Raw genomic sequence first — 27144 nt, forward strand, 5'->3', positions numbered from 1 at the left:
AGCAGTGGACCCTTACAACACGTGGCATTACAATTTTGTGTAAATACATGACTTAAAGTAGATCCCCCAGATAGGGGTGGCACAGTGGTTAGCACTGCTCACAGCGCCAGGGACCCGGGTTCGATTGACGGCTTGGGTAACTGTCTGTGCGGATTTTGCATATTCTCCCCATGTCTGAGTGGGTTTCCTCCCGGTGCTCCAGTTTCTCCCTACAGTCCAAAGATGCGTGGGTTCGGTGGATTGGCCATGTTAAATTGCCCCTTAGTGTCGGGGGAACAAGTTAGGGTAAATGTATGGGGTTACAGAGATGGGGCTTGGGTGGGATTGTGGTTGGTGCAGACTCAATGGGCTGTATGGCCTCCTCCTTCTGCGTTGCAGGATTCTATGAATGAAATAAGATATTTGGGGCAAAATTGTCAAAAGGATCTTTTTGTTTTTGTTCATTTTTGGGATGTGGGTGTCACTGGCTTGGCCAACATTTGTTACCCAACCCAGATTGCTCTTGATTTATTATTGTCAAATGCATCAGTGTACAGTGAAAAGTATTGTTTCTTGCACGCTATAGAGACAAAACATACAGTTCATAGCGAAGGAAAGGAGAGCGTGCAGAATGTAGTGTTACAGACATAGCTAGGGTGTAGAGAAAGATCAACTTAATGCAAGGTTGATCCATTCAAAAGTTTGACAGCAGAAGGGAAGAAGCTGTTCTTGAGTTGGTTGGTATTTTTGTATCATTTTCCCGAAGGAAGAAGGTGAAAGGGAGAATATCCAGGGTGCGTGGAGTCCTTGATTATGCCGACTGCTTTTCCGAGGCAGTGGGCATTGTAGACAGTTTCAGTGGATGGGAGGCTGGTTTGAGTAATGGACTGCGCTTCGTTCACTACCTTTTGTAGTTTCTTGCTGTCTTGGGCAGAGCAGGAGCCATCCCAAGCTGTGATAAAATCCAGAAAGAATGCTTTCTATGGTGCCTCTGTCAAAGTGAAGAGACTGGTGATGAGCTGCCCTCTTAAACTGTTGCAGTCCATTTGGAATGTGTAGGTATACCCACTGCTGTGAGGGAGGGAGCTCCAAGATTTTGACTCAGCAACTTTCGAGGGATGGTGACATATTTCCGAGTCTGGGTGATGAGTGGCTTGGAAGGGAACCTGTCGGTGTTTCCAGGTATCTGCTGTCCCCCCGTTGTCCTTCTAGACAGTAGTGGTCGTGGATTCGGAAGGTGCTGCCTAAGGAACCTTGTTGAGTTCCTGCAGTGCATCTCATGGATGGTACACAAGATGTTTGTCAGTTGTGGAGGGGTTGAATGTTTATTGAAGGAGTGGCAATCAAACGGGCTGCTTTGTCCTGCATGGTGTCAAGCTTCTAGCGTGCTGTTGGAGCTACACACTGCCTGGAAGTTGACAGTTCTGTGGGGTTTTTTTTAAACTTTATAGTAATTATTTTGAACTGAATGCAACAAGGCCCACTTTCCCAGCGAGGACTTTGCAGCAATTTCACTTCTCTTGCATCGCTTTTCTTAATCTTTGACAGAGAATTCCTGAAATGAGAGCGGCTACTTATTACCAGAGCGATGCAAGTGGCTATCATTGATGATAAGAATGCAATAAAAGCTGGAGGAAGTGTGTATTTTTTTTTCATTAACGCAGTAAGTGAGACCACAACGTGCTTCAGAATCAGCGCCACATCGTCTTGTGAAAGGTTTCCATATTTGGGTGTGATTTCTGTCCTGCCGTACCTGCATCAAAAGCAATAAGGAACGGTTGTGACAACCTAGAAATTTGCCTGTTCAAAGTTATTCCTAGATGGAGCAGATTCTGCACCCGGCAGCAGAAAGAATTGCTTCATATCTTAAAAGCTCAGTGATCCGATGCAAGAATATGAGCAATTGGCTTTATCATCCGAAGGCTAACTTATTCCAACATAAATGCCAAATGAAACGCGCACTTATCTGATTACAGACCGACAACTCTTCCTTTTATTGCCTATTTAACAGCCTTTTTCACAAAGGACTATCTCTCATTGGGATTCAAAGACATAAAGACATCATTTTTGAATTGGAAAGCAATGTGTTTGGTTTGGTCTTTCTAGAGAAAGCTGCCTCGATGCAGAGGTGTCCACAGTGATGGCTCTCGAGCTTTCGATTCTGCGTGCAGCGTATGGATTGAGTGTCTGTTTATTGTTCGAGGCTCTCCCTCTGCTCCATCAGGGCAGCATGGTACCACAGTGGTTAGCACTGCTGCCTCACAGCGCTAGGGAACTGGTGTCGATTCCCAGCTTTGAGTCACTGTCTGTGTGGAGTCTGCACATTCTCCCCGCGTCTGCGTGGGTTTCCTCCGGGTGCTCAGGTTTCCTCCCACAGTCCGAAAGACGTGCTGGTCAGGGTGCATTGGCCGTGCTAAATTCTCCCGCAGTGTACCCGAACAGGTGCTGGAGTGTGGTGACTAGGGGATTTTCACAGTAACTTCATTGCAGTGTTAATGTAAGCCTACTTGTGAAACTAATAAATAAAAATAAATCGGTTGGTGTGATTCAAGTGTCTTCTTTTAGCTGGTAAGTTCAGAAGTCGGGCAAACGGTTTCCCTGTTGATCATAATGTGCGGTTGAGTCATTTTGTTCTTTTTATATTTACGACTGGTTTCAAGAGCATTTCAGGAAATTCTTAAAGTTTTGAAACATTTTGTTCTCAACAAATTTAGCGCTTCCTGTTTGGGGAGACGATGGCCTCGTGGTATGATCACCGGACCACTAATCCAGAAACTCGGCTAATGTTCTGGGCGCTCGGGTTCGAATCCCTCCACGGCAGATGGTGGGATTTGAATTCAATCAAAATAAAATCTAGAATTAAGCATCTACTGATGGCCACAAAACCATTGTCGATAAATTCAGTTTATAAAATCTGGAACATAAACTTAGTTTCAGTAATGCTGACCATCAAACTATCAATAGAAGCATAGAAACTCTACACTACAGAAAGAGGCCATTTGGCCCATTGAGTCTGCACCGACCATAATCCCACTCAAGGCCTACCCCCATATCCCTACATATTTTACCCAATAACCCCTCTAACCTACACGTCTCAGGAAACTAAGGAGCAAGTTAGCCTGGCCAATCAACCTATCCCACACATTTTTGGACTGTGGGAGGAAACTGGAGCACCTGGAGGAAACCCACGCAGAGGTGGGGAGAATGTGCAAACTCCACACAGACAGTGACCCAAGCCAGGAATTGAACCCGGGTCCCTGGAGCTGTGAAGCAGCAATGCTAACGGCTGCTACCATGCCGCCAATGCTTGTTGTAAAAACCCATCTAGTTCACTAATGTCCTTTAGGGAAGGAAATCTGCCGCCTTTACCTGGTCTGGCCTACATGTGACTCCAGAGACACAGCAACGTGGTTGACTCTCAACTACCCTCCAAGGGCAACTAGGGATGGACAATAAATGCTGTCCAGCCAGCGACACCCATGACCCAAGAATTAATAAAAATATAAATTTTCAGCAATAAGGGGGTGTGGCCAGCAAGTAAAAAGTAAAAAAGTAGTTTGTTTATTCGTCGCAAGTAAGGCTTACATTAACATTGCAATGAAGTTACTATTCCTCTGTGCCTGTTTGGGTCAATGCACCCTAACCCGCACATCTTCTAGACTGTGGGAAGAAACTGGAGTATCTGGAGGAAACCCACACAGACACAGGGAGAACGTGCAAACTCCACCCAAACAGTGATCCAAGCCGGGAATCAAACCCGGGTCCCTGGCGCTGTGAGGCAGCAATGCTAACCACTTTGCCACCGTGCTGCTCACATAGTGAACCAGATAGGTTTCTCCAACAATCAACAATGGTCATCAGTAAATTCTTAATTCCTGATTTTTTTCTATTGAATTCAAATTCCACCATGGTGGGATTTGAACCCTGGTCCCCAGAACAGTCGCGGAGTTTCTGCATTGATAGCCTAGTGATAATACCATTAGGCCATCGCCTTCCCTTCCATCATCGACAGAGGTGTAACATTTACCCCATGTGCACTAGTGATTGGTGTGACCATTTTGGTGGGGGTGGGGGGTTGTACGGCACGGTGGCACAGTGGTTAGCACTGTTGCCTCACAGCACCACGGACCTGGGTTCAATTCTGGCCTCGGGTCACTGTGTGGATTTTGCACATTCTCCCCATGTCTGCATGGGTTTCGTCTGGGTGCTCTGGTTTCCTCCCACACTCTGAAGATGTGCGGGTTAGGTGGATTGGCCATGCTAAATTGTAGTGTCAGGTGGATTAGCAGAAGGAGGCCATTTGGCCCATCACTCCTGCACTGAGAACAATCCCATCCAGACCCTATCCCCATAATCCCATGTTATTTACCCTATTAGTTCCCTTGACACAGAGGGTCAAGTAGGCTTACATTAACATTGCGATGAAGTTACTGTGAAAATTGCCACGTTCCGGTGCCGGTGTTCGGGTACACTGAGGGAGAATTTAGCATGGCCAGTGCACCTAACCAACACGTCTTTCGGACTGTGGGAGGAAACCGGAGCACGCGGAGGAAACCCACACAGAAATGGGGAGAATGTACAGCCTTCACACAGACAGTGACCCGAGGCCGGAATCGAACCCGGGTCCCTGGCGCTGTGAGGCAGCAGTGCTAACCACCATGCTGCCCTTAAATTTGATATTGGATCACCTTGTAATGAAATACCTCTCACAGTTCTTTAAAAGTAGCTTAAATACTTGCTTAAATACTTAAGCACTAGCTTACATACTTGATCTTGAATTTTGTTACTCATAAGATGTGTAACATTGAATCTCGTTAAGTAGGTGGGCATTTTCAGAACTTCAGAATAAAATGAATACTCTTGCTTCCTTTTGGATGCTTTTTGTTACACGTTGATTTGGCTAGAACAACCCAAGATCACAGGTGAAAGAGTGAACACATTCTTGCCTCTTATTCCAAACCAAAGCCAGATTGCTTGCAAACTGGGTCATAAAAAAAGAAATGGCAATTGATTCAGACATCAATAAAATGATTCGCCTGAGTTCTTGAACCGAACTTGCCACTATAGGCCCAGTGATCCCAGAGATTATTGGAAATAAAGCTTTTAATGGACAGCGATGCTGAGAATCACAATCCGTGCCTGCAGATTATTGACTTATCCTCATGACTTCTGTATGAAAACTGAAAATGAAATTCTTGCTCAGGTGGCAAGCTACTACAAAAGTGGGCAGCACGGCGGCACAGTGGCTAGCACTGCTGTCTCACAGCGCCAGGGACCCGGGTTCGATTCCCAGCTCGGGTCACTGGCTGTGCGGAGTCTGCACGTTCTCCCTGTGTCTGCGTGGGTTTCCTCCAGGTGCTCCAGTTTCCTCCCACGGTCCGTAAGACGTGCTGGTTAGGTGCATTGGCCATGCTAAATTGTGGTACCCAAACAGGCGCAGAGTGTGGCAACTAGGGGATTTGAACTTGATTGCGATGTTAATGTAAGCCTACTTGTGTCACTAATAAACTCAAAAACTTCAAGTGGAAGCCATAACGAAGTGATTTTTAATGTTCGTACAACTTGGACCCAACATTTTGTGAGGACGTTTCTTTGAAGTAAGTCCACTCCAATCTCCCCTGCAGTCATTTCACGCCCCACCACCCCCAACCATCACTACCTCCATAACTCTCAGACAAGCAAGTACGAACTCTACATTGTGAACTTACCAGCCTGAACTTGTAAGTGCAGTGGTGGTAAATTAAATGAAACCAACTTTATTTTTGTAAATGCGCCTGGAGAATTTAGTGACCGTCAGTACCTTCCAATTCTGTCGGTGCTGCCCAGTATCCTGCAACTCTTGTGAAGTGTGTTATGAACCAAACCCGAAGGAGAGAAAGTGTTTCAGCTCCTTTAACATGTTGTCCCTCTTTTAATAAACTCGGTTGATTCAGGCCAGGAATGTTTGAGATGTACAGAGTAGGGAAATTGCTGTATGTCAGCTTAAGGCAGTGGCATCCATACCCCGAGAGAGAGGATATTAGCAGAATTCCCATTTCCTGTCTTTGTCTGTTGACCAGGGAGTCTTGTGGCACAGTGGACAACACCCTTAACTCTTGGTCAGAGGCTCCGGGTTCAAATTCGGCATACAACACTCACCAACTTTTACGTGTGCACCATAGGATGCATTCTTTCTGGTTGTATCTGGTAGATTGGCGAGGCTGTTCGGGAGATGAACGCACTGAGGCATTTCTTACCTGTCCACATAAACCTGTCAAGATCCCCTTTACCCCTTGCAGTTAAGTTGGGAGAGGCAAGGCAATAAATTCATTCCTAATGTACTTCCCAGGGTGCTCTATCCTTAGACTAATAGAAATGCATCATGGGTTATTTTGTGGGGGGTTCGCAATATTGGGAACTGTTCTGATTCTTCAGTATTTGAACCCAGATGCTATCTATGCAGAGGGATGGAACTCTTAAGTACATGTGGGAATGGCCGGAGTAGGAAATACAGAGTTAGGTTTGGAATCACAAAGCCTCTACTTTGGAAACAGGAGATTTGGGGGAGTGCGGTGCGGAGTTTCGACATTTAAGTTGGTGGGTCATTGCCATAGCGATACGTTACATTTTGCTGTTCCACCCTCTTCGTAGTGAAAATCTAAACTCGGTTGACTTACCAATAGGGCTTCAGCATCTAGGGTCAAGAAGCTAGGAGATTGGCCATTCTTGCCTTATCCTTCATTGGAAGAGAGTAAACTGAGGTCTTGGCATATGCAGCAGATGTGAGTTCGAATGTGATTCTAGTTTACATCACTAACTTGTCACGGAAGGTTATTCTTGCAAAGTACAGTGAAAAGAAAATTTTGCTCCATTTAATTGAAGATACGGTGGCATGGTGATTAGCATTGCTGCCTCACAACACCAAGAACCCTGGTTCAATTTTGGCCTTGGGTCACTGTCTGTGTGGAGTTTGCACATTCTCCCCATGTCTGCGTGGGTTTCTTTCAGGTGCTCCAGTTTCCTCCCACAGTCCAAAGATGTGCAGGTTTGGTGGATTGGCCATGCCAAATTGTCCCTTAGTGTCCAAAGATGTGCAGATTAGGGGGATGGGCCATGTTAAGTGTGTGGGATTATGGAGATAGTACAGAGGGAAGTACCTGGGTTGGACTCTATCAGCGAGTTGATGCAGACTCAGTGGCCTTCCTCTGCACTGCAGGGAATTGTTGATTCTCTCTGCGTCCATGGAGAGCACAAGAATGGGAGTGATTCTTGATAAATGAGGAGGTGGGGTGAAAGGTTATTGGGGTATGTGGGAATGTGGAGATGAGGTTAGGTCAGGCATGATCTTCTTGAATGGCGGAACAGGCCAGAGAGGTCAAGTTGCCTACTCCTAATTGGTAGTTGGTTCCCATGGTTTCTGGAGAAACTTTGCATGGGTTTGAGTAGAAAGTCGATTCTGTCATTTTTGGGTGCGTGGTTTGTTTTACATTGGGCATGTTTAAGGTAAATGGCTCTCGGTTGTATCTAGATGTCCTAGGTGTCCAATATCTATCCAGATGTCCGTGCACATCAATCTGATTTACATCCCAATATAATGAAAGTGAGACTGGCCTCTCCCTTAGCTCAACACTATGTTTGGTCTTGTGTGACTATCCAGAAGCACCTTGCATTTGTATAGCGCCTCTGACGGCGCACTCTCACAGGAGCATTATCAAACAAGTGTGACGCTGAGCCATCAGCGCTGAGGACCGAACATTTGCAAGCAAGAAGCAGCTGTTAAAGGAGGGAAAAGAGGTTTGCGGAGGGAGTTCCAAAGTATAAGAGGACTGGTGTCAATAATGGAGCAATTAAAATTGAGGGTGGTTAAGAGGCCGGCACTGGAGTAGAACAGAGAGTTGTTCATCTGTAGATTACAGAGAGGAAGGGGGAATGGAGGGATTTGTCATTAAGGATGGGAATTTTAAGACAGGGACATTGTTGACAGAGCTCCATCGTAGGTCAGTAAGGAGAGGGAATGAGACAGGAAGCGATATGCTGGGAATTCTTCTGAGGAAGCTGTTTGGATCCTCTGTTTGGCAGAAGCAGGCACAGGAGCTCTGGGAGGTACTGTGCGTTCTGGCGGAAAGGATCCAAAACCTGGAGAGCTTTGTGAGTAGCTCGGAGATGCTGAAGAGTTGGGTGTTTTCCCAGAAGTGACTGAGCCACGAACAGGAAAGATGTTCCACCTGGGGACTGCCGTTTGCAGGAGGTGCCCGGGCGTCACTAGCGCTTGGCACAGACCTACCCTCACTGGCTGGGAATCTACCTCAGAGAAGTTTGAGAGCCACAAATTCGCCACTTACTGCTTCTTTGGCACAAGCCGTGAGCCTGGAGATGAAGGATGGTGCGATGATTTAAACATTACTAAAGAGTGTAGCAAATCAAATCTCTGAAACGCAGCAAGTCTTATCGTCCGATCGCACCTCACAAATCAGATAATGCCATTTCTGTTCCAGAATCTGGAGGAGTCAAGCAGCTAGTAATTTGTAACCAAGTTCACTGCATAAATCCATGCCTTTTTTATATATAGTTCTGAAGGCCTTTCATTTGTTGAAAGGCTTTGCATATATTTATCGGTCCAAATGCAATTCAGTTGTATACCCTATATCATTTATTCTCGACCTTTGAAGTGTTTTCTTGATGAACCAATGTTTAAGTGTGCAAGTTCAGGAGGTATTAACATCTGCCCTTGTCGATTGGGATACTCTGATTCCATTATTCCTTTCTTTCCAGCATTGCTTTTGACAGCAAGCAGTTACATGTGTAATAATGTACACACCGTGCCAAAGCTGGCGTGTTTTTGCCTCATCATTGCATTTTGTATTGTTGTTATTGCGTTGGATTCTGGCCCACCGAGCTTAACTAACGCGTTTTTTTGTCAGCGCAGAAAGTTATGGTGGTTAGCACTGCTACCAAAATCCTCAAAGTCACCACCTCACACTTGACTAAAGTCAGGCTGTCAATCTGGGAGCGTCACGGTGGCACAGTGGTTAAGCACTGCTGCCTCACAGTGCCAGGGACCCGAGTTCAATTCCAGCCTTGGGTGACTGTCTGTGTGGAGGTTACACGTTCTCCCCCCATGTCTGCGTGGGGTTCCTCCCAAAGATGTGCAGGTTGGGTGGATTGGCCATGCTAAATTGCCCCCTAGTGTCCCAAGATCTACTATTAGTGGGGTAAAATACATGTAGTTGCAGGGGTAGGGTCTGGGTCAGTGTCGGTGCAGACTGGATGGGTCAAATGGTCTCCTCCTGCACTGTAGGGGTTCCTATGATTAATGCATAGTGCGTAGCTAAGACTTTTACAATTGATGTTTGTCCCTTACTGTCAAAGGGAATTCTGTAATGTTGCAATGTGAGGGTAAGACTTAAAAAAATTACTAGAAACCAACAGATATATTCATAATTCCACAGCACTGCCCAAACATATTTTTTTAAATGTTCTCCTGGCATTTGGAAATTCCTCATTATATTTCAAAATTGTGTTACGTCCGAGTCTAAATTCTATTAGGTTTGACCTTGAGAGGCCAAGTTGAAATTCTTCTTGTAATGTAGATTTTTTGTTTCTTTCGTTAAATGTGGTGCTTTTCTTTGGGTCTCTCCACCACCCCCCCCAAAACACACACCAAATCAATTTGCCCTTCTTCTGGAATATTTTGAAACTTAAGCCCTGTGTCCGTGGGCGCTCGAGGTAAAAGCGAGTCACTTTGCAAATCAAAGAGCGAAGCAGAATGGGTGTGGGACTCTTCAGTGTGGCAACCCCCCCTTGTCACAATTAATGCTCATTTGCAAAGGTCCGAAGGCAATCTGCTTCAGGGGATTGAAACGATAATGCTGAAGCCTTAGCCACTCTGGACAGTGTACTGGATAACTGCAGTCCAATATCAGAGATTGCCCATATGTCTGTCCTTAGCCTGCTGCAATGTTCCAGTGGAGCAAACTGGAGAAACAGTATCCAGCACTTCCAGTCTCAACATCGAGTTCAACAACTTCAGATGAATTGCTGTACCCCACCTCCACTCCTTTGTTTTTATTCTATTTTATTTAATTCTTTACCATTCTCGACTGTTTATTGTCTTTCTTCATTTTTCTTCCCCCCCCCCAACTCTTAGCCCTATTTCACTCCCTTCCCCTACCTTTTCTCCTCCCCCCGCTTCCCCTTTCCTACATTCTATATCTGTCCCATTCCACCCCCTCCCCCAACATCTTCATCTGTCGCAGCTTACAGTTTCTCTGCCGTTTGGCCGTTCACACCCTTTATTCTCTCCATGAGCTGCCATTAGCAGCCTTTCCCCTGGTTTCTTTGGCTATGACTTATCTTTCATTCCCTCCCCCTGCAGTACAAATATCCCTCACTTTCTTTGCCTCTTAGCTTTAACAAAAGGTCATCTGGACTTGAAACGTCAGCTCTTTCCTCTCCTTACAGATATTGCCAGACCTGCTGAGATTTTCCAGCATTTCTCTTTTGGTTTCCGATTCCAGCATCCGCAGTAATTTGCTTTTATCGGAGACTCTTGGCCTTGTGAATCGTTTTATTAAATTCATTAATGAGACATTGGCATTACTAGCTGGGCCATCATTTATTGCCCATCCCTAGTTGCCTTGAACTGAATGTCTTGCTAGGCCATGTCATGGGCAGTTGAGAGTCAACCACATCGCTGTGGCTCTGGAGTCACATGTAGGCCAGACCAGATAAGGATGACAGATTTCCTTCCCTAAAGGACATTAGTGAACCAGATGCGTTTTTCCAGCAGTGAACAATGCATTCGTGGTATAATGTACCCTTGTGAAGCACACTGAATATATTTTCCGACTCGGTTGTAGGTTAACTCACGTCCCCCATTTGTGAGTTGGCCTTTGAATAATTCTCGGCACTGCGAGTTAAGATGCCATGAGTTCTATCTCGGTGCAGCAGCCTTGGATGGCTCTGCCAACGTAATGCCTTCCAAAATCGAGTGCGAGCGAGTGTGATTTTTCTCTGTTTATCTGTAATGATTTTTTTTTTAATATATTGTGTGGATTAGCCAGACGAACTGAAGTGACGTGCCCTTTTGGAGCTCCGAGGGCAGGCAGTGTGATCTGGCACTCCCCCGTACCACACTATCTCGGCTTTCAGTGTAATTGCTCTCACACATGGCCCGTTATTTGTAAGTCATATAATTAATCCAATTATGTGCTCTTTTTCTTCTCTTTCCGCAGAGTGTCGCGATGAGAGGCTTTTAATAAGAAGTGAATTTTCTGGTTGTCAAACGGAGGAGCCGGTTCGCTTTTGGGGGAGAGAGGAAGGAGGCTGCGGAAGATTCCGTGTGGGACCCCACCCCCGCCCACCCCGCCCCGGCACGATGCACTGAGGGCGAGACAGGCCCGAGTCTCGTTCATCTCCGCGAGGAGCTGGGAAGCCATGCCGTCGCGTTTCTGACCTGTGAGCAGCTACTGTGGGGCTTGACCAGCTCAAGATGCGGCCATGGACCGGATCCTGGCGTTGGATTATGTTGATCCTTCTTGCCTGGGGGACCTTGCTGTTCTACATCGGCGGCCATTTAGTCAGGGACAGCGAGCAGCCGGATCGCTCCAGCAGAGAACTGTCCAAGATCCTCGCGAAACTCGAGCGCTTGAAACAGCAGAATGAAGATCTGCGGAGGATGGCAGAGTCGCTGAGGTAGGCACAGAGGCTGGGGAGGGGTCAGAGTGCACCAGTTGGTGGCATTGCCTCCAACAATGGCAGGCGCCATTTTGTCAGCTATCATTTCCCAAATCCCTTCGCCATGTCGATGAGGTGAGGGACATTGTTGAAATACCCATTTAACATCGGGACATACCATCTATCTCTTTAAAAGGGTGGCACAGTGGTTAGCACTGCTACCTCACAGCGCCAGGGGCCCGGGTTCGATTCCTGGCCTTGGGTCACTGTCTGTGTGGAGTTGGCACATTCTCCCCATGTCTGTGTGGGTTAGGTGGATTGGCCATGCTAAATTGACCCTAGTGTCAGGAGATTAGCCGGGTAAATACATAGGGTTATGGGGATAGGGCCTGGGTGGGATTGTGGTCAGAACAGACTCGATGGGCTGAATGGCCTCCTTCTGCACTAAGGATTCTATGAAAATGGAACCTGGAATACATCGAAGAAATATAATTTTAGGATAAACCTCAGCAAGTTGCGGTTATTCAAACTATCAGATTTTGTGGACTGACTGAGCTATTTTGAAGGAAATCATAGAACCCTTACAGTATAGAAGGAGGCCATTCAGCCCATCAAGTCTGCACCGAGCGCAATCCTACCCACACCTTATCCCCATAACCCCTCATATTTACCCAAGCTAGTCACCCTGACACTAAGGGGCAATTTAGCATGGCCAATCCACCTAACCCACATATTTTTTGGACTGTAGGAGGAAACCGGAGCACCCAGAAGAAACCCACACAGACATAGGAAGAACATGCAAACTCCACACAGACAGTGACCCAAGCTGGGAATCGAACCCAGGCCCCTGGCGCTGTGAGGCAGCAGTGCTGACCACTGAGCCACCCAAGAGTGATTACAATGTTTTTTTAATTTGTTTTTTGAGATATGGGTGCCACTGGCAAGACCACCATTTATTGCCCATCCGTTATTACTCTTGGGAAGGGGCTGGTGAACTACCTTCCTGGACCCTCAGTCCCTGAGGTGCAGGTACATCCACCATGCTGTTAGAGAGAGAGTTCCAGGATTTTGACCCAGCGACAGTGAAGGGTCAGGATGGTGAGTGACGTGGAGAGGGACCTCCAGATGGTTTGTGTTCCCAAGTATCCATCACCCTTGTCCTTTTAGATGTACCCTGTTAAGGAAGAAACCAAATAATTGTAGACTTGTTAGTTGTGCATTAGTTACGGGGAAGTTACTAGAACCTAGAATGATGGGCAGTGAGACTGAGCACTTGACAAGTATGTGGTTCAGCAGAGAATCAACAGAGTCATGCAGTGCAAAAAAGCCCCTTCGCCCCATCGAATCTCTACCAACACTAACTACTACTAAAGTCGCACTACTCCCATTTTCTAACCCTTGTCCCATATCCTTGAGTGTTACGATATTTCAAAGTGCTCGTCCAAATGCTTCTTAAAGGTTGTAAGATTTCCAGTCTCCACTGCCTTCCCGACACTGGCTCACCAAAGTGGAACGCTTACGGCGTGAGAGCAGGTTGCATGTGAGGGGGTGCGGGGGAGGTTTACCAGGATGCTGCCCTGGGGTGGAACGCTTATGTTACGAAGAGAGATTGGATAGGTTTTCTCAAGAGCGGAGTAGACTGAGGGGGTGACCTGATTGAGGTGTTCGAGATTGAGGGGCGTGGATAGGGAGCAGCCCTTCCCCTTAATGAAGGATCAGTCGTGAGGGGGCACGAGTTACAAGTGAGCAGTGGGAGGTTTGGGGGGGGATTTGAGGGGAAACTTTTTTACCCAGAGGGTGGTGAGGGTCTGGAATGCACTGCCTGGGAGGGTGGGATGCCTCGCATCCTTTAAAGAGTCCCTGGATGAATACTTGGCACGCCATAACATTCAAGGAAATGGGCCAAGTGCTGGCAGGTGGGATTAGGTGGGCAGATCAGGGCCTTTTGTGCATTGGTTCAGACTCAATGGGCCGAAGGGCCTGTTCTGCACTGTAGTATTCTGTGATTCTGGAAAGGCTTGACCATAGCGTAGTGACACTCACTGTGAATTCTTGACTTGTAATGTAGATGTGGATCACGTGATAATGCACAACATGGCTTTTCACATCTGCCCTTCCATACACTGCTAATTCTTTGGGAAACAGGTCAAGGTCTATAAATTAACATTGACTTGAACCAGAAGCGATTAATTTTCTCTGGTAACCAGGAGCAAACGGACGGGTATTGGTGTGGAGTTTGCAAAACAGCGTCTGTATGAAGCAAATGCAAATTGGTATGAGATAATTGATATTGCTTGCACACCAATCCAGCAGGACTATTATTTCACCAAATCAATATTGTAACCTACGCACCAAACGCTTTTGCATCCGTTCTGAGGGCTCTCTGGGTGTTGACGGGTGATTTGCAGTTAATAAAACTGCTTCGATTCAATTGAATTGTGTGTGGTCGGTATGGTGTCAACTTGAGAAATGTGAAGTCCAGTGAAAATTCCTAAATTCTATTGACTGATGTCTTTGAATAACTGAGCTTGACGTCCTTCTGTAATACATAAGGGGGTTATGGGGGAAAGGCAGGAGAATGGGGATGAGAAAAATATCAGCCATGATTGAATGGCAGAGCAGACTCGCTGGGCCGAGTGGCCTTATTCTGCTCCTATGTCTTATGGTCTTACAAGAGAATGTGGGCAGTCCGCGTCTCTCCAACCGTGTTGGCTTGTTGCGTACTGTACAGTGAAACATCTCCATGTGATTAGTCACATGGCACCAGGGGCGTTAGCAGGTTTTGAACTCACTTCTCTGTTGGACTTCAATCTGGCAACATGGAGGTTTCCCATCCTGCGGGAGTTGTAGCAAGCGCGACAAAATATTTGATGGTCCACTGACCTCAGGCAGGAATTTCCAATTTTGGCACGTGTGTGGCTGGAGAGTTCACATAATGCTGCATTGTGTTTCTAAGTAACCCAGTGGCAGCTCGGAAATCACCGTTCCTTGTCGTCAAATTGATCAGAAATAGTTGTATGTACGCAGTGCTGAAAGCTATCAGATCTAACTATTTTATTCATGCGTGGGACATGGGCATCGCTGGCTGGCCAACATTTATTGCCCATCCTTAGTTGCCCTTGGAGGGCAGTTGAGTGTCAACCACATTGCAGTGGCTCTGGAGTCACATGTAGGTCAGACTGGGTAAGGACAGCAGATTTCCTTCCCTAAAAGACACTAGTGAACCAGATGGGTTTTTATGACAATCATTTCATTGTCATTGGTAGATTCTTAATTCCAGATGTTTTTTGTTGAATTCAAATTCTACCATCTGCTGTGGTGGGATTCGAACCCGGGTCCTCAGAATATTAGCTGAGTTTCTGGATTAATAGCCTAATACCACTAAGCTATCATAGTACCTCATAGTAAAAAAATGTTGCAAAGCTCGCACAGTTTATCATTGGTTTTATTTCAATGAAGGCTATCTTAGTTCCTTCTGAAAGTGAGCTTGTAACATTTCTTGAGTACCGTTGTTTAGCCTGTTACTCCTCTTTCATGTTGCTATATTATAGTCACAGAATCCCTACAGTGCAGAAGGAGGCCATTCGGCCCATCGAGTCTGCACCGACCACAATCTCAACTAACCCCTCTCCCCATATCCTCACATAGCTAGTTCCCCTGACACTAAGGGGTAACTTAGCATGGTCAATCAACCTAACGTTGGACTGTGGGAGGAAACCGGAGCACCCGAAGGAAACCCACACAGACATGGGGAGAATGTGCAAACTCCACGCAGACACAGAATGTGCAAACTCCACACAGACAGTGGCCCAATCTGGGAATCAAACCCGGGTCCCTGGTACTATGAGGCAGCAACGCTAACCACTGTGCCATTGTGCTGCCCATGCAGACAGTATTATTAACCTGTCGGTTACCAGAACTATTATTAGAGCTAACGGAGGAAACAAATGCAGATAAGAATTGGTGTAAATCAAGAGGGATTAACATTGAAACATAGAAGACAAGAGGAGGAGGAGACCATTCAGCCCGTCGAGCCTGCTGTGCCATTCATTATGATCATGGTTGATCACTCAATAACCTGATCCCTTTCGCCTCATGAGAACATCTAACTGCTTCTTGAAAACATTCAGTATTTTACCCTCAGTACTTCCTGTGGTCGTGAATTCCACAGGCTGACCACTCTCTGCGTGAAGACATTTCTCTTCATCTCTGTCTACCCTGTATCCTCAGACTCTGATCCCAGGACACCCCCACAGTGGGAGCGGTGGGCACATTGAACTGGAAAGAGTGTAAGGCACAAGTCAGTGGTTTGCTGGAATACTCTTCACTTTTTGGGATGAGTGCAGCTGCAGAAGTACGGAATGCCCCGCACCATTCTGAACAGAGCTGTGTTAAAACCCATCTGCCTCCTGACTAACGCCACATTGACCGCAACTGTTCATGATGGAAGTTAGAATCATAGAAACCCTACAGGGCGGAAGGAGGCCTTTCAGCCCATCAAGCACGTACCAACAACAATCCCACCCAGGCCCTTTCCCTGCAACCTCGTGTATTTACCCTGCTAGTTCCCCCCCACCTTGATTTGATCTGATTTCATTTATTATTGCCACAGGTATTATTATACAGTGAAAAGTATTGTTTCTTGTATTATTACAAGCATACCGTTCATAGAGAAGGAAAGGAGAGCGTGTGCAGAATGTAGTGTTACCGTCATGGCTGGGGTATAGAGAAAGATCAGCTTAGTGCGAGGTAGGTCACTGGAAACAGTCTGATGGCAGCAGGGAAGAAGCTGTCCTTGAGTCGCTTGGTACATGACATCAGACTTTTGTATCCTTTTTTCCCGATGGAAGAAGGCGGAAGAGAGAATGTCCGGGGTGCATGGGGTCCTTAATGATGCCGGCTGCTTATTGATTTTACTGGCAGGATTCCCCTCCCATCTCCCTCTGATGTGGGGACAGCTCGCCATTTTTCACACCCGCCACTGCGGTACATCTTTGGGGGGGGTCACTTTCGGTGGGTCCTGACCAACCAGAAAACCCTGCCTACTTATTTTCTTAGAGAATTGCAGTTTGGGTCCCTCCCCACCCTCCACCCCCAAACTATATCAAGCAGAATTGTACTTCAGTGGTCTTTACATTGTCAGTTTGATCCCTTTCATCATTTTTAATTGATGCGGAGATATCCGGGTTGGACTGGGGTGGGCGCTGTAAGTAATTTCACAACACCAGGTTAAAGTCCAACAGGTTTGTTTGGTATCACGAGTTTTCGGAGTGCTGTTCGGGTGAGACTCGTCACTCACCCAATGAAGGGACAGCGCTCCGAAAGCTCGTGGTTCCAAATAAACCTGTTGGATTTTAACCTGGTGATGTGCGACTTCCTACTGATTTTTAATTGAAGCATTCTTTCAAAACAGAAGCCTTTTTTTGGTGGCTTTCTCTTTGTAAAAACACTTCCATGTAATTTGCATCAAACAATATGTGTGAAATCAAGCCTGACTAAAGTTTGCTGTCACTCAAAATGAAATTAAGCAGTTGGATGAATAGAGCCCACATATGATTAGTTCTGAATTGGCGTCTTGGTTGGTTGGCAACCGCTGCTCCTCATGTTCAAAGGGCACTTTTGATCTTTGACCCATTGCATTGGTGTCAGTTATTTCTCTGAGCCTCGTAAAGGCCTCATTCAATTTTCTGCTAACTTTAGGTTGGTGACTGCACACCCCACACTAATTGAATTTGTCCCTGCCCTTCAGAAGCACCAGGGGTCAGCTGGGCACGCTGGTGCACCCTGCGGTTGACAAAATACATCGTAGGCCGAGGGCACTCATTGCAACCAGCCAGTTCCTCAAGGGAGTTCTTTGTTGGACAGTCACATGTGGTTCAATTGCCTCGGGGGATTTTTGGCTCCTTTTTCCGAAGCGGAGTTGACCGGAAGAGTCAGGCAGGAGTTAGTCAACTCCGGTCAGGATGAGTTGGATGCTGACTTTTAACCTGTGGATCAGGTCCTCACCTTACCGAGATCAATGGGATGAAAGTTTGTACTCGAATAGAAGCAGGAGTAAGGCCATTCGGCCCTCCGAGCCTGCTCCACCACTCGTTTCGATCATGGCTGATCATTGAATTCAATATTCTGATTACCCCCTCCCCATACCCCCATATTACTCAATCCCTTTAGCCCCAAGAGCTATCTCTAATTTCTTGTTGAAATCAGACAACGTTTTGGTCCCAGTTGCTTTCTGTGGTAGTGAATTCCACAAAGCCCATTATTGCAGTCGGATACAGGAACTGCTCATACTCTCCCACGTAGACATATCGGAATCTCAAGGGGTGTGACAGGGTCGATGCTGAGAGGTGTCCCCTTCTAGGAGAGTCTAGGATCCGAGAGTCTAATCAGAGTAACGGACAGCAAGGGGAGGAAGATAGAAATGAGGAGGAACTTCTTGTCACGGAGGGCAGTGAATCTGTGGAATTCTTTACCGCAGAGGGACATAGAGGCTGGTTCATTAAATATGTTCAAGGCCGAGAGAGGCAGATTTTTAATCAGTCAGGGAATCGAGGGTTATGGGGATAAGGCGGGAAAGTGGAGTCGATGATTATTGTATCAGATCAGTCATGATCTCGTTGAATGGCGGGGCAGACCCGATGGGCTTAATGGTCTCCTTCTGCTCCTGGGTCTCTCAGTCCTCTGATCAAGTCAGATTGCACTTGAGTCCTCCATGGAACCAGAGTTTATTCTTGATCAATAACTCCTAGATAAATAAGTAGGAATAATCATCATATTGGGAATATCTGGATATTTGCAGAACTCCGAACTGCAAAGCCGTCTGTGAAAGAAACCCGAATGTAGCGTTTAACAGAAGGATGACGGACAATTTAATTTATATTCATGGCAAACATCGATCCCTTGGCCATGTCAGGACGTGTCGAAATAAAAATTCGGTGCCCGTTCAGCCTGGTCGCTTTCGCCCAGAAGAATAACTCTCCTCTGTTGAGGCACGGCATGGTGCTAGTCAGGTGAAGCTAATTACAATGTAATTGAGAATAAAATCAAGTTGTTTGTTGATTAGTTGCCATTTTGGAACTGCTGCAATTTAATGAATGTGCTGAGTTGAAGTGCTGCGTTTGCATTTTGGTGTCAGTCACACTTAGACCCATCACATTATGATTAAACCACTTGCTTCTTTTGAGACGATGTACAACACTTCTTAAGCAGGAGGCTCTGCGAAGGTGTGAGGGGTGGGGGAACTTGGAGCAGAACACAGTTGAAATGAAATGCCTCAAATAAATGTAAATAAATAAATAAATACATTTTTCAGGCTGTGGGAGGAAACTGCGGTACCTGGAGGAAACCCACGCTGACATGGGGAGAACATGCAGACTCCATACAGACAGTGACCCGAGCCGGGAATCGTACCTGGGTCTTTGGCGTTGTGAGGCAGCAGTGTTAACCACTGTGCCACCGTGCTGCCAAGCCAAGTGCAAAGAAAGTATTCCCGCCCAACAGCCCATAATGTTGTTCCCCTGATACCAACTTACTGCTCAACCTCAGTGAATCAAGCTGCAGAGTCCAGCCCCTCTTCCTCTAAAATGAATCAGAGAATCTCTACAGGAGACCATTCAGCCCATCGAGGCTGTGCCGACCACAATCCCACCCAGGCCCTATCCCCATAACCCCAAGCACTTACCCTAGCTAGTCTCCCTGACACTAAGGGCAATTTAGCACAGCCAATCAATGTAACCTGCACAGAGAACCATAGAAACCCTACAGTGCAGAAAGAGGCCATTGGGCCCACCGAGTCTGCACCAATCACAATCCCACCCAGGCCCTACCCCCATATCCCTACATATTTACCCGCTAATCCCTCTAACCTACGCATCTCATGACAATAAGGGGTAATTTTTGGCATGGCCAATCAACCCAACCCGCACACCTTTGGACTGTGGAAGGAAACCGAAGTACGCAGAGGAAACCCACGTAGACACGAGGAGAATGTGCAAACTCCACACAGACAGTGACCCGAGCTGGGAATCGAACCCAGGCCCCTGGAGCTGTGAAGCAGCAGTGCTAATGACTGTGCTACTGTGCCGCCTGTCTTTGGATGAAACTGGAGCACCCAGCGGGAACCCATGCAGAGAACATACAAACTCCACACGCACACAGACAGACACCTGAGGTCGATATTGAAGGCGGGTCCCTGAGGCAGCAGCACTAATCACTGTGCCACCTTGTGTCGCCATGAATGCTGGACCTGCTTTTAAGACATCCCAGTGGCAATATTTCAGTCTATCAGTGAGACTAAGGTGAACAAGGCGTGCGTTGGCACCTTATGTTGAAATGGAAAAAATGAAGCATCTGGCCATACGCGGAACCCAGTTTATTGCCTGTGTGTAATGGGTTGATGAGCAATCCGTGTGTTTGATACTGACTTGGTTGTGGGTGTTCATTGAGGAATAAATGTCAAACCTACAACACGAGAATGGCAACAGCACTCAAAACGCATTGGATAAACCACCCGGGGAATGTGAAAGACACTGGCCGGAATTCTCCGGCCAATCCCACCGGCAGGATTCTCCAGTCTCGCTGCAGTGAACGGAGATTTGGACTGAGCGCCAAATTCTCCATCCTCGCTGGCAGCAGCTTTGGAGCGTGAACAACTGGAGAATTCTGGCTCTTGTTAAATCTTTTCTTTACCTCATTGCTCCCTTTGAGTTTGGTACCTGTGCTCTAAATCCTTGCTCTTTGGATAAGTGTTGTTTATTTATAGTGATGTATTGTGTGGCGTGATGTATACCAGAGTCAGAGAGTAAGCTGCGGGAAAAAGAAAGAAAGTGAAAAGTATTATCCCAGTCTTGGTTCTAGAAGAGAACTTTGATTCTTCCCCACTTTACCCAGCGCACCCAATGTCTGGACATCTTGAGTTCCTGAGGCCACCCTTCCAAAGTGCGCCCCCCATTCTTACAGTGCGTGCGAGTGCCCCCCTGTCCTTCCAGTGCGCGCGCCCTCCCATTCTTGTTGAATCTCAACAGTGCATAGGGAGGCCATTTGGCCCATTGAGTCTGCAGCAAAAACAATCCCACTCGGGCCCTATCCTCATAACCCCATGCATATACCCGAGCTAGTCCCCCTGACACTAGGGGTCAATTTAGCATGGCCAATTCACCTAACCCGCACATTTTTTTGGATGGTGGGAGGAAACCAGAGCACCTGGAGGAAACCCACACAGACATGTGGAGAACGTGCAGACTCCACACAGACAGTGACCCAAGCTGGGCATCAAACCTGGATCCCTGGCACTGTAAGGCAGCAGTGCTAACCACTGTGTTTCCAGTGTGTGCATCCCATTCTATCGAAATTGTACCTTATCCTGGAACTAGCAATACAGTGTTGAAATTTTGAGAGCACCTAAGTAACTCTAATGTGCAATTCTATGTCAGAGCGAGTGTTTGTACATGAATTTTGTAGTTGATTTTTTTTTAGAGGTGATACCTGCCCTGAGTTTCAGGTCTTGTTATTTTATGCCCCATTGTAGAATGGACAAGGAAGGCCAAGTTATTAAAGGGTCATAATACACCAATTGAACCTTCCAAACCCGTGACCTCTATCTTACAGAAAGACAAGGGAAGAAGATGGCTGGGAACACCCATCTCTTGCAAGCTCCCCTCCAATCCACACCATCACCGTCTCAAAGGCAGAGACAATCAAAGAGCCATTGACATTCATATCCTGCAAATGATGAGAAAGACTACTTGTCCTCTGGCTCCCAGCAATTTATACGCTGTCCGGCCTAATTTTGGCCCATTGAGCACTTTGTAGCTTCAGTCATTCCTATCCTATCAACCTCATTGTACTCTCCAAATCTTTAAAATACAATGGAACAATTTGCAGCAGTTAGTCCAATGCTTTATGGACAGCTGGTAGCTGGAAATCTGGGATAAACGAGATTGTGACCCTGTAAGGTCGGTTCGTTTCTTAAAATAGGTGTAGGCAGCACTGGTCCGAAGGTGAACTTTCTTTATTGAGCATCATTTAAAATTAACACGTTATAGAAAGCAAAAAAGGATTACTTGAGAGAGAGAGAGAGGTAATGAAGGGGATGGATAGGGTAGAGGTAGAGAGATTCTTCCCAGTTAGGAAGGAAAGCAGAACTAGAGGGCACAGCCTCAAAATAAGGAGGGAGGGGGGAGCAGTTTAGAATGGAGTTGAGGAGGAACTTCTTCACTCAAAGGGTGGTGAGTCTCTGGAATTCTCTGCCCGTTGAAGTGGTGGAGGCTACCTCGCTAAATATATTTAAGTCACAGGTAGATAGATTTCTGATAGACAAGGGAATTAAGGGTTATGGGGAGAAACCAGGAAAGTGGAACTGATCCACTTCAGATCAGCCATGATCTTATTGAATGACGGGACAGGCTCGAGGGGCTAGGTAGCCTACTCCTCCTATTTCTTATGCTCTTAGGTGATACCCACAGTCCGAAAGATGTGCTGGTTAGATGCAAAGGCATGCTAAGTTCTCCCTCAGTGTACCCAAACAGGCACCAGTGTGTGGCGACTAGGGGATTTTCACAGTAACTTCATTGCAGTGTTAATGTAATGCTACTTATGACACTAATAAATAAACTTTAGCTAAGCTTTGTTTTGCTTGGAATGCAGTCAATTTCTAAGCTCATCCCAGAATTCCCAGCTGAGTTGTAAAATGTGGCCAAGTTAGCTTTGAAGCTTAGCATCGTTAGTTACATAGGCAGAAATATCTTAAAGTGAAGTCTTTTAACTGAAGCAAACTGTACAAAGGATCCCACAGCCACCCAGGGCCTGCTTCATACAGTTTTCAAATGGGCTGGTAATAGGGCGTCAAAGCTGCCAGCCCTCAATGTAAGGTGAGCTTGCAACCCAGGGTCCGACACCAATCTGTATACTTCCCATTCCTCCACACCCGTGGTGTCCTGACCACCGTTCCTGAGTGGGGGCTCCGGTAGCTGCTTAGAAAGTAACCACAAACCCTTGTGTAACGTCAAGGCACACTCTGCTGTTGACGGTTGATTTGATTTGATTTATTATTGTCACCTGTATTAACATATAGTGAAAAATCTTGTTTCTTGCGCGCTATACAGACAAAGCATACCGTACATAGAGAAGGAAAGGAGAGAGTGCAGAATGTAGTGTTACAGTCATAGTTAGGGTGGAGAGAAAAATCAATGCGAGGTAGGTCCATTCAAAAGTCTGACGGCAGCAGGGAAGAAGCTGTTCTTGAGTCGGTTGGTACGTGACCTCAGACTTTTGTATCTTTTTCCTGATGGAAGAAGGTGGAAGAGGGAATGTGTGGGGTGCTTTGCTTTGCTGAGGCAGTGGGAAGTGTAGGCAGAGTCAAAGGATGGGAGGCTGGTTTGTGTGATGGACTGGGCTACATTCACAATCCTTTGTAATTCCTTGTGGAACTACTTTAGGTTCTTTAGGATTGACTCTCTCATTGACCCCTCCTGTCTCCCCACCCCCGAGATCCCACCTGCTCTCCAGCCCATATGGAGAATTTCAGTTTTCCTCACTGCCGGTGAAACGTAGCAGCATTCGGAGCCCGATGGGGAATTACAAATGTTGCCTGACCCCACAAAACCTGAGGCTCACGTTCGCCGAAATCTTGCTGCCGTTTACACCGCTGGGATCTTATAGTCTCACCTGCGGCACACACCTATCACTGGCTTGCTTGCGGTGAAGGATGCATTCAGTGAGAAACCCTATTGATAATGACCGGACCATAAGAACCCAGCTCCAGCGAGTGATACCTCACTGCAGTGAAAATCATCGCAGAGGGAGAGGAAAATCCCACCCAATTTTCCCATCCTGCCTCCCAGGGGGATCAGCGCGGCAGGGACGTGAACCATGCAAAGATCCGTTGACCTTGGATGGGATTTTCCAGTATCGGGGCAAGAACAGCTGGAAAATCCCACCCACTCACCGAAATTTTACTGCCCCGCCTGCCACAGACGGGCAATGGGAAAGTCCATGGACCTCTGGTGGGATTTTCTGGTCTCTAGTTGAGCGTGGCTGGAAAATCCCACTCAATGGGCGGGATTTTACGGCTTCGCTCATCCCAAAGCTGCAAAATCCCACCCTATTCTGTGATTCTCCCTTTGCCCGCTCCAATTCCCGTGGTGGGCAGAAGGGGCAGAATTCTGGCAAATGGGTGGGATTTTCCAGCTGCGTTCACACCAGTACTGGAAAATCCCGCCCAAGGTCAACAGACCTTTGCACGAAATTCCAGCCATCGTGTCAAATTCCCACCTGTTTTAGATCGGAAGCAGAAAACTGTCTCTTCTCTCTTTGAGAAGCAAGCAAACTTGGGTGGGATTGCAGAGCGATTGGCAGCTGATCTTGTCTGAGAGGAGGGGACTGAGCCACCAAAGGGCTGTTGCTATTTCCATCTCATTACTTCCTGCTCTTAGCCCAGCACTTAATTATTGAAAATGATTGTCTGCCTGCCCTTCATTAAGTCAGGCTTCTCATTACTTTGAGATCGAAGATACTTGGGTGACCTCTTTTTCTGCAAACACTGAGTAATTAGGTCTGCCTAATGACATCCCTCTTGTTTCAGCAAGAGGATTAGCGTCCCGGTAATGCGTTTACAGTCGGAATGCTCCGAATCCGATTCGAGATTGTCCCTGCAACTGACTCGGGGAAAGGATGTGCCCTCAACCCGGGAGCACCGAGTAACCAACGAGGAACTTGAAAGTATTTAAATAGTTGGGCAAATAAGTGCTCAGCACGGAGGTGCAGTGGTTAGCGCTGCTGCCTCACTGTGTCAGGGACCCGGGTTCGATTCCTGGCTTGGGTCACTGTTTGTGCGGAGTCTGCACATTCTCCCCATGTCTGCGTGGGTTTCCCCTGGCTGCTCCGGTTTCTTCCCACAGTCCGAAAGGTGTTCTGGCCGGCGGCATTGGCCAGGCTAAATTCTCCCTCAGTGTACCCGAACAGGCGCCGGAGTGTGGCAACTAGGGGATTTTCACAGTAACTTCATTGCAGTGGGTAGTGTAAGCCAAAAAAAAAGAAGCTGTTCAGATTGGAAATACAGCCGCGCAGAGGATGTCAGGCAAATTCAGTTTTCGAAGCAAAGATTCTGGAAGTTAAAGTTTATTTATTAGCCTCAAGTAAGGCTTACATTAACGATGCAATGAAGTTACTGTGAAATTCCCCTAGTCTCCACACTCTGGCACCTGTTCAGCTCAATGCACCGAACCAGCGCGTCTTTCAGACTGTGGGAGGAAACAGGAGCACCCAGAGGAAACCCACGCAGACATGGGGAGAATGTGCAGACTCCACACAGACAGTGACCCAAGCCAGAATCAAACCCACGTCCCTGGCGCTGTGAGGCAGCAGTGCTAACCATCCTGCTACCATGCCATCCATACTGTGTCATGGCACTAATAAAATAACTTTAAAAACTAATAAACCGCAAACTCCAGTTGTAATAGCCTGGAATTTTGATTGAGGGATGAATTAAAGATTGATAAATTTATAACCAAGTCTACTGAGGGATACCGGACTTGGGCAGGTAGATGGAGTTAGGTATCAGATCAGGTTGATCGTATTGAATGGTGGATCAGGCTGGAGGGATCAGTGGTCGGCTGGGGTGGCACAGTGGTTAGCACCGCTGCCTCTCAGCGCCAGGGACCCGGGTTTGACTCCCGGCTTGGGCACTGTGTGCGGCGTTTGTCCATTCACCTCGTGTCTGCGTGGGTTTCCTCCGGGTGCTCCGGTTTCCTCCCACAGTCCAAAGATGTGCAGGTTAGGTGGATTGGCCATGCTAAATTGCCCATAGTGTCAGGGGGATTAGCAGGGTAACCAAGTGGGGTTAAAGGGACTGGGTGGGATTGAGATCGACGCAGGCTTGATGGGCTGAATGGCCTCCTTCTGCACTGTCGGGATTGTATGACTCCTGATCCTATGTTTTTCTATATATTTGATAATACAGTAACATGGGAAGCTATAATACACACCCATTGCACAAAACTGTGTCTGTCTTTGGATTCAGTCCATGATGATATAGAAGCTAAGATATCACCATTTACGTCTGACAATTCAAAGCTTTTTGGTTTTGGAGGAAATCCAATAGTTTAAATTGAGGATCACAGATAACGCAAAGTAAAATTTATTGCTTCAAGTATTGAAATACCAGATAACTGGGATTAAGTCACTTCCCACTAAGAGGAGCCCTCACTTTAGATACAAAACTATTTGAAGATCTACGGAAAGGACTTTAAAAAGGCTCATTAAATGCAGACGGAGTGACCTCCAAGTGGTTCACTGACAATGTCTTGACACAACGATTGGCTCCAGGAAAAGGGGTTGCAACCATGCTAATTAGTTACCCTCACTGGCATTGTTGTCACTAATGAATGACTCTGTCCTGCGTTGACCTATTTCAATGTGCTGCAGGCCATCGAAAGAGTTCTTACTGTAAAATTCATCTTCAGACCATACTGCCAATTGCCAGAAGGACCTGCGGGGGGTTCTTCACTTTGTGTCCGATTTATAGACTCTAAGGGTGGCACAGTGGTTAGCACTGCAGCCTCACAGCGCTGGGGACCCAGGTTCAATGCTGGCCTTGGGTGACTTTATCAGGTTTGTACATTCTCCCTGTGCCTGCATGGGTTTCCTCCACGTGCTTCGGTTTCCTCCCACAGTCCAAAAATGCGCGGATTAGGTGGATTGGCCATGCTAAATTGCCCCTTAGTGTCAGGGGGATTAGCAGGCCAAATATGTGATGTTATGGGGCTAGGGCCTGGGTGGGATTAATGGGCGAAATTACCTCCTTATTGTATTGAACTGAGCTTTCACAACACCCTACCTGTAACTGCAATGTATATTCTGCACCCTATCCTTTCTTACTCCCCTACATATTCTATGAGCGGTATGCTTTTTTGTATAGCACACAAGAAACAATACTTTTCACTGTATCATGTGATAATAATACATCAAATTCTGTACTGTAGGGATTCAATCATAGAATCTCTACAGTGCAGGAGGAGGGAATTCAGCCCATCGAGTCTGCACCAATAACAATCCCACTTAGGCCCTATTCCCGTAACCCCCTTATTTACCCTGCTTATCCCCCTTGACATTTGGGCCAATTTAGCATGGCCAATCATCCTAACCTGCACATCTTTGGACTGAGAGAGGAAACCGGAGGAAACCCACACAGACACGAGGAGAATGTGCAAACTCAACAGAAACAGTGACCCGAGGCTGCAATGGAACCCGGGTCCCTGGCAGTGTGAGGCAGCGGTGCTAACCACGGTGCCACCGTTAAGAACATAAGATCTAGGAGCAGGAGTAGGCCATCTGGCTCCTCGAGCCCGCTCCGCCATTCACTAAGATCATGGCTGATCTTTTCATGGACTCAGCTCCACTTACCCGCCCACTCACCATAACCCTTAATTCCTTCACTGTTCAAAAACGTATCTAACATTAGTTGCACCCTAATGATCTCCTTAACTGTTATATTCATATTATTTGAGTTAAATC

The 27144-nt window shown here is 46.8% G+C and overlaps 1 protein-coding gene across 6 annotated transcripts in view; it reads left to right on the forward strand.

The window, feature by feature from the left end:
* The window catches only part of LOC145352783 (alpha-(1,6)-fucosyltransferase), a 565169-nt gene that overhangs the window by 408429 nt on the left and 129596 nt on the right, over positions 1 to 27144 (forward strand). For all 6 annotated transcript variants that reach the window (XM_080203100.1, XM_080203101.1, XM_080203102.1 and 3 more), the window contains one exon: positions 11193 to 11652. In XM_080203100.1, the coding sequence (XP_080059226.1) occupies positions 11450 to 11652 (203 nt within the window). In that variant the 5' untranslated portion in view covers positions 11193 to 11449. The remainder of the gene's footprint in view (positions 1 to 11192; positions 11653 to 27144) is intronic.

This window comes from Carcharhinus amblyrhynchos, chromosome 14, assembly GCF_965287045.1.
Source record: "Carcharhinus amblyrhynchos chromosome 14, sCarAmb.v2.hapA, whole genome shotgun sequence".
In the NCBI taxonomy this organism is placed as follows: domain Eukaryota; kingdom Metazoa; phylum Chordata; class Chondrichthyes; order Carcharhiniformes; family Carcharhinidae; genus Carcharhinus; species Carcharhinus amblyrhynchos.